The sequence below is a fragment of the Nycticebus coucang genome, chromosome 20, assembly GCF_027406575.1.
Source record: "Nycticebus coucang isolate mNycCou1 chromosome 20, mNycCou1.pri, whole genome shotgun sequence".
In the NCBI taxonomy this organism is placed as follows: domain Eukaryota; kingdom Metazoa; phylum Chordata; class Mammalia; order Primates; family Lorisidae; genus Nycticebus; species Nycticebus coucang.
In genome coordinates, this window is record NC_069799.1 from 51,837,350 (window position 1) to 51,851,119 (window position 13,770).

General features: G+C 40.9%; 1 protein-coding gene across 1 annotated transcript in view; it reads left to right on the top strand.

The window, feature by feature from the left end:
* Positions 1-13,770, top strand: part of PIP4K2A (phosphatidylinositol-5-phosphate 4-kinase type 2 alpha) — a 167,618-nt gene that overhangs the window by 118,596 nt on the left and 35,252 nt on the right. Inside the window, exon 4 of the mRNA XM_053572382.1 lies at positions 7,517-7,669. Coding sequence (XP_053428357.1) covers positions 7,517-7,669 — 153 coding nt within the window. The remainder of the gene's footprint in view (positions 1-7,516; positions 7,670-13,770) is intronic.

The following is a 13,770-nucleotide window of genomic DNA, read 5'->3' on the forward strand; positions in this document are numbered from 1 at the left end:
TGAGCATGGCAGAATAGAGTTTAAGTGGCCTCTCCTTGGACCAAAAATAAAAAAAGCCATACATGATTTTTAACAGAATGTACGAACTGTTATCAAAATGGAGAAAAACAAAAATATGTACAAGACCATATGATTAGTTTAAGTGAATTAAACGCGCAAAACTCTTGCTTATTTAAAAAAAATACAAGGGAAAATGACAGTTACTAATGACAGTTACTAAATCAGGACATTTTTATGAGATGTATACAGGATCAGTGGTAAGAACGAGCTAATTAAATTGACCTTTATGTTTCCTCCACCCTTGAGGCTCCACTAATCCTGGACCTCCAACTGTGGAAATAAACATCCCTGACAGAGACTTTGAGACGAGTCAGGAGAGAGGACAATAAATTTCCCATTATAAATGTAGGAAAGCCATTGAAGAGCGAGCTTCATCTCTCATTATCTTCATTTCCTGTCAGGGCTGATATGGTACCAGAACCTCAAATACAGCTGTCAAGGTTTACAATAGCACAGCAGAAGAAGAGAAAGGTCTTTGGCTATGGAAAAGTTAGTTAACTTAGGAATTTTCATGATAGGCAAAAATGGCATAAATTGTCATATGCTGACCTACTCTGAATCTCACAGCTTTGTCCTAAAACTTGAATTTTTGTCCAACATTTCATTTATCCCTATTCCCAAATAGCTTAGGAGCGTCCTCCAAGCTTGTGATTGCATGTGTCCCCTGCAATCACATGCAGGTGCTGGGCTGAGCAGCGAGCACCCATCAGGACACCTCACGCACCCAAAGACAGCCCGGGATCTGCACGTGGTCACCTCATGTTGCATGAGTGTGTTAAAGGACGGAAGAATGTTGGGGCTAATCACAAATACTTGTGTACTGGATGATTATCTTGATAGGGAATGTCCAGAATAGGCAAATCTGTAGAGAAAGAAAGGTCAGTTTTTTCTTAAGGCTGGGGGATAGGAGAGCGAATAGGAGTGATTCAGATGGGTTCAGAGTTTCATTTTGGAGTGATGAAAATGTTCTAAAATTGGTTATGGTAATGGTTGCATGATTTTGTGAATGTACCAAAAACCGTTAACTATAATACTTTAAATAGGTGAATTATGTGGTGTGCGAATTATATCTAAATAAAGATATTAAGAAGAATGTTTAGAGCTTGAAATTAGTTTATATTTAATGAGACATCTTTTTCCAACGTCAATTTTGGCTGCCTTTTTCTTGAGACAGGTTTTGATAACAGTATTTCTATTCAGAACAAGTGAAGTTAAGGATTTTACATAGTTTATGATACGAAACTATCGAATGTATAGAAGAAAAGGAGTGGCCAATGGATAGAGTATATTTTTGCAGTTTGTTTACATTTATCGTGGGATTTTTTTCCCCCGTGAACTAATAGTACATCATTGTCCATTTCTTAAGTCCCCCCAACTGGCAGCAGTAAATAATACTGCATGAGAATTAGGAAGACAAGCCAGGGAGCTTAGAGACCATAAAGTCCAGCTGTCTTTCTTTACAGATTATCAGATAATAGAGCAAAGGGTATGGGGAGGGGGAGTTGGTGGGGGACCCAAAGCTCCTGACTTCCACCCCACTGCTGTGGAGATGGATCCCCCTGATGCTCCCTGCCCTCTTTCTCCAGATGCATTCTGTCCCATTACTGTCTACACTTCCCAGGTTTGAGAGGACACAGGCCTAGAATAGACGGAAGAGTTTATGAGCTGGGAGTTTGAGACTCAAAACCTCTTTATAAAATGTTTTTAAATCTTCTTTTAAATTTTAAGTTATGATTGAAAACTATCAGGAATAACCTTTGCCACTTTTAAATTGATATGCACAGAGTCCCTGATTTTGAACTTAAATAACGTCACCTTTGTACAGAACATATGACTCTTTAAGTTTGTCCATGATGAGGAATTTGTTTTCTAGTGAGAGTAGTTCTCTCCAAACTCTGGATCAATTTGACTGGGGAATTTTACCTGGCAGCTTTTTCCTAAAGACAGGTTGACAAGGGTGAAGGTTCCGTGAAGTGAAAATTTTACTTCGGAAATGAAGGTGACCAACCCGACCCTAAAGGGCGCTTCTCAGGTCTGTTTGTGTCTCAGACTTGACCTTTTAAGTCAAGTGACTAAGGTGAGAAAGAATTTTGTTTTTTTTATGGCACCTTCTGAGCACTTTTTTCCATGTAACTTACAAATTTCACCTTAATTTCTGTTTTTTTCCCACCAGCTTAGTATTGTGGAGAGTAACCCAGAATTCAGCATTCTCAGAGTAAAAGATCACTCCTTTCAGCTGTGGCATTTTTTGCCAAGAAAACCCATCAGTTTTAAGCAGAAAAAGAGTGATGGAAGGAGAAGGGAAACCTCTAACAATTCTCAGACGATGTGAACTAAATTAAATAGACATGATGCAGTGCCACATGGCCAGAAATGTGAGGAATTCTTAGGGTTGTCATTGTCCCCACAGTCTGCAGGGCTTGTAGTACTAAGGACCTACTTACACCAGCGCCTTTCAGCCCTGCCTTTACTGCAGTAGTTGACTTGAAGCCTAGTTTTCCTGTCCTAAAGGCTTGCTGTACAAACTCATCTGTCTCAGCTATTGCCTGTGAAGACAGCGGCTCCTCCTCCCACCCCCTGGAGTTAAAGCTGGGTAATGAATAGCCCCGGAATGAGTCCAGATAGCTCTGTACACATGTTAATAAAAGTGTAAATAAAGGGCTCTGGACCGCATTAGCACTGGGGCTGATACCGATGATGCTTTTTATACGCTTTACTTGGCAAAAGTGAAAACCTAAAGACAGGTTTGGTTTTGTGCCAGCTGGCTCACACTCTGAAGTGGTATTAGAAAGTGTTTGTCACTATGGACAGAGCGATATCAATTATAGCACCATGATGCCCCACAGTCCCTGCCCCCAGAAGCAAGAGCCCAGGCACGGAAACAGCACATTGGGGGTCCTCTGCAGGGCCTCCCATCCACACCAGCCCACCAGATGTTCAACAACTGAGATGGGCAAGTCATTTTTGCTCTCTTATTTTTTTATCTATAAATCAAGTGGTTTGGAATAATCTCCAGGATCGCTTCCACCTCTAATATTCTTTGATTATGAGATTTATTTACATACAGAGGGGACTCCGTGGAGACACCAGAAGATCACTCCAAGCCTTTCTCTTCTTGGCCACCCTGACTTGTCCCAGCATCCTATACAATGCTGTGACTGGTTTTCTTCTTTGTTACTGAACAAAGTGCACTGAGGAGTTTTGTATTTAATTTCACCAGATAGCAGGTCATTTTTAGGCAGCATAATGACAGCCCCTTCCCCGAGCTCATTTGCTCTTTCTAGCTGACGTCGTCCTGAGTACATCTGGAATCTATGAAGTGTTATTTTCATGTGGCTCTAAGAACTGTTGTCCTCTTTTATCTTGGCCCAGATGTCCTAAACCATCGTTAGGTCCCTGTTGAGATGATGGTTATACTGTCTTCTGACCAGGCCATTCTTGGGAAATACGTACTGAGTCACCTTCTGAGGGCTGGGCTCTCCAAATGTTTTAGAGCAATGAGCTCTAAGTAGATACTCCAAGTAAATACATTTTTAGAGTTAGAGCTCTACAGAAATCTTTTATAATTCAGCCTGCTGTGTCCCCTGGGCTTATTCTCTATCACTTTATAGACTTAGAAGCCAAGACCCACAGAGACTGAATTGACATCTGCAAGGACTGATGCTGGCAGAGCATGTCCTGGATCCCCGACAAATGCCCTCACCATTACTTTAAAACACAAGCAATTTAACCTTATTTCAAAGGCTACAAAAAGTCTATGAGTATGATATTACTTAATACCAATCACCCTTTCTGGTTACCTCCGAGAAAGCTGTAGGTAGGAATCTCAAACATGTCACTCAGCCCAGTTGTAGTCTAGTTTTCCTTATTGTCAAGTGGGAAAATGAACCTGTCCTTTCTTTTCTCACAGGAATGTTGTGTTGGATTTTTTTCAAGCCTGGGAATCATTCCAGGGATTAGGCATTTTGTGTAAAACTGCATTAGCTCTTCTGATTTTCTGCTTGTCTATGAGAAAGCTTTTAATTTGATTTATATTTTTGTTGTTAATAGTGTTATAAAAAGGTACATTCTAAGTTTTAGCAAAGTGTTCCTAACTTAACTGAATATCTGAAACCATGAGCCTTAAAAAAGTCCTTTCACATACTGGAAGTATTGTAAATGGGGACTACCAACATGATTAGTAATTAAAACAGTAAATTGAGGTTGGGTGTGGTGCCTCATCCCTGTAATCCAGGCATTATGAGAGGCTGAGGGGGGAGGATTATCTGAGACCAGCCTGGGCAACACAGCAAGATCCCAGGTGTGGTGGTGCATTCCCGTAATCCCAGCTACTTGGGTGGCTGAAGCAGGAGGATCACTTGAGCCCAGGAGTTAAGAGGTGCAATGAGCTCTCACAGAACTGCACTTTAACCTTTGTCTCTTAAAACCTGAGTTGAGACAGAATCAAGATTAGAATTTGTAAGATTTTATATCCCAGGATTAAGAGACAGTCAAAATCCTAATGTGTAATAAATGTCTGTATAAGTGATTATAACAATGTCTTTGAAACTGAAGGTAAAGGCACAGGCTTTGGAGGAGCTAAGGTGTTCTTAACATTATTGATTTTACATTTCTAGCCCTTTACAAGCCCATGTGTTGCCAGGTACATAGTATTATTAAACATTTCTTTAATGAATGGGTACAATAAATGTCATGGATTATTATTCTGAACTATAACCTTCTCATTTTAATCAGACTAGAGTTGGAGAGAATATAATGGGAAAAGCATTACTGCAGGTCAGTCTGTAATTTTAACACTTTTTTTGGAGACAGAGTCTCAAGCTGTCGCCCTGGTTACAGTGCTGTGGCGTCATAGCTCACAGCGACCTCCAACTCTTGGGCTCAAGCATTCCTCTTGCCTCAGTTTTTCTAGTCTTAGTAGAAACAGGGTCTTGCTTATGCTCAGGCTGGTCTAGGACTCCTGAGCTCGTGCAATCCACCTGTCTCAACCTCCCAGAGTGCTAGTTAGGATTACAGGCGTGAGCACCATGCCCAGCTCATAATTATAACACTTAATACACTGGACTCTGCATGTCACACACCAGACACAACACAGCAGAACCACAGTTCAGTAAAACCCTTGGTTCTCCCACATGGTCTGCAGACTCGCTGTACCAGCATCATCTGCTTTGGAAACTGCCCCACCCCAGAGCTGCTGGATCAGAACCTGCATGTCCACATGACCCCCAGTGATTGGAGAAGCACTGACAAGGCGGCTTTCACTTTTCTTCCTCCGAAATAGGCCCATGAGAGAACATTACATTTTCATAATCTAGTACACAGAAGAAAACGGTCTATGGAATTGGTGCTGCTGTAATTCCATCCTTGGGTAAATGTGGCTATCCTTTCTTCTTCCCCACTTAGTTTTGTTTGATGAAGTTTACAGTCTGTGCCAGCTTGTCTGTTCCACCTGGCTTTTGTAAACTTGATTATTCCTCCTTTGATTTTTATCCCTGAAGATCACTTCCAGTTTTACAATTCCTAGAGTTCTTGTCTTATTTGGAATAAATACTCTTTTGTAAATTAATGTTTGCCAGAAAAAGGTAACAAAGATCAATTAATTGCTTTTTCTTCTTGCAAGTTTGTTTAAAACCCCAAAAGGGGACATTCACTTTGATTTTCTTCCTTTTTATTCTAAGTAGGAAGTAGTGTAAAGGATATTTTCTTTTTGAGGGAAAAAAAAAGGTAACCAAAAATTAAACTCTTAGCTACTCGGGAAGTTGAGGTGAGGGATTCACCTGAGCCCCTGTTTGACGTTGCTGTGAGCTAGGATGTCATGGTACTCTACCCAGGGCACAGAGGGATGCTCTGTCTCAGAGAAAAAAAGAAAATTTAAGTCTTGTTAAAAATAGCCATTTCCATCCTGAAAATCATTTTCACCCTTCTCTATCCAGTAAGTGTCACTTGTCTTAAGAATAACTGAACATTGCCTGACCTTGATATTTATTAGGGGTTACATTGATTTTTTTTTTTTCCTTCTCTCAAGTTACCTAATAAGCAAAGGAAAGCGAATACAGTTAATTGGCAGTGTTGGCTGTGCTTGGCAGCTGTGCCGTCTCACGTTGGGATTGAGGGTGGCCGGAATGTAGCCACTGTTGTCTGGGTGCCACAGCCCACCCTGGGAAGTGAGGGTGCATTTGTGAGCCCCTTCCCTCTGCAAGCACCAGGCATGCGTGAGCCGCTGAGCCGCAGCTATCTGGTTCTAGGTTTATAGTTTAGTCTTGTTCAATTTCATCTAGGAAGGAAGAAAATAAGGAGACACAGTGAACACTATAGACAGAAAGAGACTCTTTCATTGAAAGTCCGGGGGCAGAGCTATCACCTGACTCTCTGAAGACATCTGTCTCTGTTCCTTAACTAGACAGCTTTTGGGTGCCCACTTTGAGAGAGGAAGTTGAAGAGAAAAAGCACATTTGCCTTTGATCTCACACACTTCTGGGGCCAGAAGTCGGTACTCAAGAGCACAGTCAGCAGGTGGGGGGAAGGCCAGATGTCCTCTGATGCCAAGGGGACCAACTAGTCTGGATGCCCAGTGTCAGGAAGTTGGGGCCGGGGGAGAGGCTTTAAGAAAGAGGCAATCTAAACATTAGAATTACGGGGGAGAAGACTGAGTGACTTGCCTAGCTCTTGTGTCGCTAGCATGAACCAGATCCTGGAATGACATGTTGCCCAAAGAGCCCCTCCTTGCCTACCCTAAGAGACCAGTAGTTCTCAAAATGGCTAAACAGGGGTGGAGAATGGAGCAAGTCCAAACCTGAGCAGGAGTGGTTTTAGAGTGCACTTGCCCAGGCTCCTGGCCCCTCCTGCCTGAGCACCTCACAGGCAGCATCATTCCCGAGTTGAGAACTTGGGTTCTGAGCCAGCTACACCAGAGCTGGAATTCCAGCTCTTACCTCCCTAGCCATGCGACCTTTGCCCTGTTGTTAAACTTTTCTTACCCCCACCTCCTCATCTCTAAGATTTTAGTGATGTAATGGTAACTCTCACAGGGGACTGTCAGAATTGGGAGAAATACTCTGTGCAGAATTTGGCACAGTTCCTGTCATGTAAGGAAATACTCAGTAACTCTAAAATTTTCTTTTATGACTCTAAAATTAGAACCTAATTTTATTAAACATTTGAGCACTGGTCCAGCTCTGAAAAGAACAAAGTAACTCTTGGTTATAATTCCACCCATTAGCCCACTTTGAGGACGTTAGAATTGTAGAACACACTCAAGCTGTTTTTATTTCATCTGAAAGGCTTGCAGTGTGAGTTAGGACGAACATAAAGTTGTCATCCTACTTACCAGTTTATTCCAAACAAAAGTGTTTTTTTAAAAAACAAAACTTGGTACGGCAGCAAATTCTTTGGAAATCAGAAAACCACAGCTTTAACTGGTTCTCTTCCCTCCTCCCCACTTCCCCCAACGGGGAAGAATTCTTTGACCAGGAGCGCACCCCTTCCCAACGACTCCCAGGCGCGCAGTGGAGCGCGGTTTCACACCTCCTACGACAAAAGGTACATCATCAAGACCATTACCAGTGAAGATGTAGCCGAAATGCACAACATCCTGAAGAAATACCACCAGGTAATCTCTTTCTCTTCATTTGAGACTCTGAGTCTATTTACCACCAAGACCCAAGGTTTAAATACATAGTAAATAGAATTAGGAGACAGTGAGAACACATTTAACACATAAAAATCTGCTCTAACTCAGTGTTCTAAAATTACTGTGGCTAGATTATTGGCAGGTAATGTTTAAGAATGTTTATGCTCTGAAGATGATTTAACACTTTTAATCTACTTTTGTGCATGATAGTTTCATTGATTACCACTCTGATTTAAAAATCACTAAGATTTGGCAACTTCTCAGAAGATTCTTTTCTATGATAAAAGTTAGGTGTTAATGTCTGAGTATCTGTCCATTTATACCTCCAAATCCCATCCTGCTGTGACCAGCCACTTCCTGCTCTGGCCCCAGAAAAGTCCACCCCACTCATGTTCTGTTGCTGAGAAAGTTGTGGTTTTGGAAGGGGAGTGTTGGTCTGCTCCCTGCCCTCTTTCATCCCTGAGCACTACCTTTCATAAATGCCTGGAGATAAAGTGGACTACCCTTAGAAGCAGCAGGTTCTCTCTTCAGGGAGTAAAATGCAGCACACGTTTGCCTGCCAGAGCCTAGTCCTCCCTCTTTGTGGAGAAGAGCAGGATTCCAGCATCAGATAACCCTGGGTTCAAATCCCAGCCTTGCATTTACTGACCATGTAACTTCTGACCTTGGACGCCTCAGTTCCCCTATTTACACATTGGGGATAAAAATAATACCTAACTATGAGTCCTAAAGATCAAATAAGAAAATCTGTGTCAAGTACTTAGCATGATGTCTATCTGCCATACTCTAGCTGCTCTGTATATGGTGGAAGTGGCAGTGGTGGTGGCAGCATCCTTATCATCAAGATACTATCTGTCATACAATAACTACTAACACCTAAGTCATCTTGAGAAATTGTAGTCTTACGGCTTGAATATGACTGTTGCTGTAACAGTGCAGGAATGATCTTCAGAACTGGTGTTTGAAACACACTTGCTTTTAGAGTCTATCTTAGTCTGCATGGACTATTAAAGCAAGATAGACTGGGTGGCTTAAACAACAGAAATTCATCTCTTACTGTTTTAGAGGGTGGAAGTCTCAGATCAGGGTGCCGGCATGGTTGGGTTCTGGTGAGGGCTCTTTTCCTGGCTTGCGGACAGCCACCTTCTCACTGTGTATCCTCACCTCAGGGTGGGGTAGGAGGAACAAAAGCTTTCTCTTCTCTCCCCTAATAAGGGAAGATCCTCCCCCATGACCTAATTACCCCCAAAGGCCCACCTCCAAATACCATATTGGGGATTACGTTTTTTTTTTTTTTTTTTTTTTTGGTTTTTGGCCAGGGCCAGGTTTGAACCCGCCACCTCCAGCATATGGGACCGGCGCCCTACTCCTTGAGCCACAGGCGCCGCCCAGGGATTACGTTTTGACATGAATTTGGGGAGATATAAACATTCAGTCCATAGCAGAGTCATACTTTTTTTTACCTAAATAGCTCCAAATCCCCTTCAAAAGTAAGGAGGACATTCAAAATAAAGTGCTGTGGGCCCTGTTAATAAAAGGATTCTCAGAGAGTGTAGACAATCACATTTGTTAAGTTATCAGCCTCCCAGAGTAGCTGCTTTAAAGGGAGACTTTGTATTTGTGACCTCTGAGATTTCTGTTTAAAAGTGTTACTTCATAGTGACTTTATAAAGTGTTGGTTTATAGTTATGCTTTATGCTCTAATATTTTGAATTATTTCTCACCAGTTGCTTATTCTTCCAATCTTTGCAAGCATGATCAGTTACATTTTGCTTGCTGTAAAGTCGGTGAAACCCTTTGAGCTCTATTCTATTTCTAGGAACTTGGTACTGCCTCTAATTTGTTTTCTAAAGATATGAGTAGCCTCTGAATTCATTTAACTTCTTGTAAATCTTTTACAGTAAATATTCTTTTTGAAATTTCTCCTACAGTGCTTATGCCATTGCCTATTTTAAAGGAAATTTTAAAGAGCCAGGATAGTACCCCTGAGGGCAAAAACACTCTGGCTTCTGAGTTTGAATTGAATTGAACTGAATTGAATTACAGGTTGCAGCTTTTCTGCTCTTCACCTTTTCAACTGTTTACTTTTTCATTTTTTCCCCTCTGGAATTTGATTCTTTTTATACTTTCTTCCTGTTGTCTCAGAGCATTCAAAGCAATGTATCTCATGACCAATGAGAACATACTGTTCTGCTCAATGGCTATGACACTATGCTAATAACATGTGACCCGCAATTTAAGTGTCAACTTCTTGGTGACAACTTTGGGTTCAGAATCTTTGGACTATATGGAAATCACAATTTGAGATTTTTGTCTGGCATAGTAACTGTAACCTAATATGTCCCCAGTATTACATAAAATACATTTGGGATCAAAATAAACCTGTTGACACACTCCAGGAGGTGTAACAGTTTATAAAGATTTCCTTTTGTTCCGCTGCTACAAAATTGTTATTTTCTTGGTGTTTTTTAATTCAGGAATTATTATTGTAATTCAGGAATATATATATGTCATATATACGATAAATAAGTATTTTAGGCTGGGTATGGTGGCTCACACCTGTAATCCTAGCACTCTGGGAGGCCACAGCGGGTGGATTGCTTGAGTTCAGGAGTCCGAGACCAGCCTGAGCAAAGGGTGAGACCTTGTCTCTACTAAAAATAGAAAAACTTAGTATCACTTGAGCCCAAGATTTGGAGGTTGCTGTGAGCTATGATGTCACAGTACTCTACCCAGGGCAACAGCTTGAGACTCTGTCTCAAAAAAAAAAAACAAAAACCCAGAATATTTTAAATATAACTAAAGCGTTTTAATGACTGAGAATCACTATTATTAATACAGGTATTTAAAGGACACAAGGTTGAAGTCGGGAGGTATAGTCGTAGCCTGTTATGAATTGGTTACATTTCAGATGGTCTCTGAACTGTTTCCCTCTCTTATAGTCATTCCCTTATAATGGCATTTACCCTTAACCTTATTCCAGAAAGGATTTAACGAAGCATTCAAGGAAGGTTGAAATACAAGATAGAATAAGTGAACGAAAGTAAACTAAAGGAAGGTAGAGAAGGTGGGGAAAGGATGAAGACACAGAATGGAGTCTGAATGAGCCTAGACATTCCTGCCCTGCTGACCAGCATTGCTGCCCTGAATCCACTGCTAACCAGCATGCCTGCTGCCCTGAATCCACTGCTGAAGGGAAATTTATGTGTTCTTGGTACAAAGATCCAACAGGGTTGTCTCAATGGACAACCTCGTTTCTACTGAGAGGACACAGGGGCACCTGACCTAAAAAGCAGCATTCTTGCAAAGCTGTAGAACACACAAGAATGTCACAGAACTATTTTTTAAAAAAGAATCATCCATATAGGCTGCTGAACCCACACCAACGTACAATTTGTGTGAGTGTGGAGTCAGCACAGTTGTGCAGCAGAAGGCCTCTGTGCATCCCAGTTAATCTGAATGTGGTTCAGGCTCTTGTTGTACGCTACTTTAAGAGAGAGTTTCGGTGAATATTACACGGTGGTGAACATAGCCTGGCATGTGAGTCCATGTGAGCAGACACGGGCCTGTGATCTTGGGGAAGTCTTCTCTCTGTTCTGAGATGCTCAGAGATGTTTGGGGTATTTATCAGGCCTTCATTCCTACTTAGAGTAGGCCCTAGACTGCTTCTAGGGTTTATGTCTAGTCTTACAAATTTTCTGACTCCTGCTTCTCAGTAACTGTCAATGTTTACTTCAATTTCTTCTTGCTTTCTGTTTCTTTTACCTTAGAAGTCTCTGGGCTTCATGAACTGCCCAGGTCTGGACAAGTGATTAAGCTTGTTCAGTTGCGTACCAATCCAGGAGATAGGCTTTCAGAGAGGGGGAAACTGGGTAGACTTTCTGACAGCTTTGGTTACTCAACAGCCCATTCCTTCCCTTTTTTTTTCTTTGTCTTTTTTTATTTTAATAAAATACATCGACAGTTGCCAGCTATATTCTGGAGGATTAAAATTACCCCAAGACCAACCTCTGGAGAAGTGGATCATTGCTAGCTGTTTGAATAAAGTCTTTCTGGGATTAATTGTCTGACAAACCAAATTTACCAGGCTACCTTTAAATCCCAGCTGTGTCCCTGACCAATGGCATGACCTTGGGCAAGTTACCTAACCTCTTGACACCTGCTTATTAGTCTGTAATATTTGATACCCCCTTCCTTGAGGGGTTGTGCTGATTAGGTGAATTCATGTTTATTAATATGCTCATATCAATGACTAGTATATAAAAAGTGCTTTGTCAGTGATTGAATAAGATCATTAAATATCATTCTTATAAATTCGATTTCCTACATCCCAGTGTTGAAATCACTCTGATGTGGTACTCAGTTGTTAACTCTTTTAATCCACTAGGGGGCCTACTTTCTGGTAGAGTGTGGCACTGAGAACAGAATTATGAAGATGTGAACTGATAACAGAATCATGAAGATCTGAAAAAAAAATGTTTTTCTCCCAAGTTTGATTATCTTGCCTTGTTCTTTATTTGTGGCCCCGATCCTACCCTAATTTCTATTCTGTGCTAAGAAAGGACAGTGTCATCTCTCAGACCAGTGGAAAATTTGTTTTAAGCATGACAAACATTTATAAAGCTCATTCTTTCATTTTCTTACAGGTGAGAAAATAAGTGTTTTGACTTAAATATCCTTTCCTTTAAACTTGATAGGCTATAGCAAACTCAAGTTTTAGAAATGATGATTATCTAAACAATGTAGAAGAACAATCAAAAAGGAATAAATAGAACCTACTTGAATTATTTCTCCTAAATTGATTTTTTTCCCCCACTGACTGGAATTCATTGGGAGCTTTGGTGTCATATAGCTTTAGCTTTAATTAAAATTAAGAGACATTGTCAGTAAAGTTTCAGACATTCAGGAGACTTACATTGTAACTGTAAGGATGTAATATAGATGGTCAAGAAATACCTTGGGAAAACATTAAGAATATCTTATTTTAACCTTTTGAAATCATTTTAATATTTTTGATTTCAAAGTGAATCAATAAACTGACAAAATTGATAAAGTAACCTCCATGTTAAAGAAGCTAGTTAGTAACCTAAATATCAAAAAAGAATTTTAAGGTGAATACAAGAATTTTTAAACCTCTTTAGGAAGCATGTTTGGTTTTTTTTTTTAATTTCATAATATGACAGGGGTGCAAATGTTTTGGTTACATAAATTGCTTTTGTACAGTTTGAGTGTGGCTGTAGATCATCCTATCCAAACATCATTGTCCAAAACAATAAGTGAAAGGATTTTGCAAAGTTCATGTGGCTAATAAAAGGCAGATCCAAAACCACAATTCTGTGTTCCTGGTCCCTAGCCTTATTTCTCTGTTCATCGTATACAGATAGAGAAAGTAAAGGCCACCAATTTTTTTTTTTTTTTTTTTTGTGGTTTTTTGGCCAGGGCTGGGTTTGAACCCGCCACCTCCGGCATATGGGACCGGCGCCCTACTCCTTGAGCCACAGGGGCCGCCCAAGGCCACCAATTTTAATCCATTTATTGCAGGCCAACATTGGGTCCATCTCTGTATTTATATGATCTATGGGATATAAAAATGAAACTCTGAAAATGTTGATTAAACCGAGGGAACATGTTTATCCTCCCCCAAGGGACAGTGGTGTTGGTGTTACTGTTCTAAGGATTAGGCATAAGTAGGGTAAAACTGACAAAATAGGCTCCCTCCCACCCCACCCCCCAAAAAAATAGGAAGCATGGTGTAGAAAGGGAAAGGGTTATATGTTACCTCAGTGCTTCTCAGACTTGTCTGCAGACCTGAGAATCTTGTGGAAATGCAGATTCTGACTCAGTAGCTGTGATGCTGAGGAACCTACCAGTGACAGGGCAGTGCCCGTGTTCCACAGCAGGATGGCATCCTGATCACTCAGTTCTAAGTCTGCTCTTGGGTTTTTTGTCTTTTATCTTGAGCAGTGGTTGCTTGAAATTTGTTTTTTTTTTTTTTTTTGCAATTTTTTTGGCCAGGGCTGGGTTTGAACCCGCCACCTTTTGGCATATGGGGCCAGCGCCCTACTCCTCTGAGCCACAGG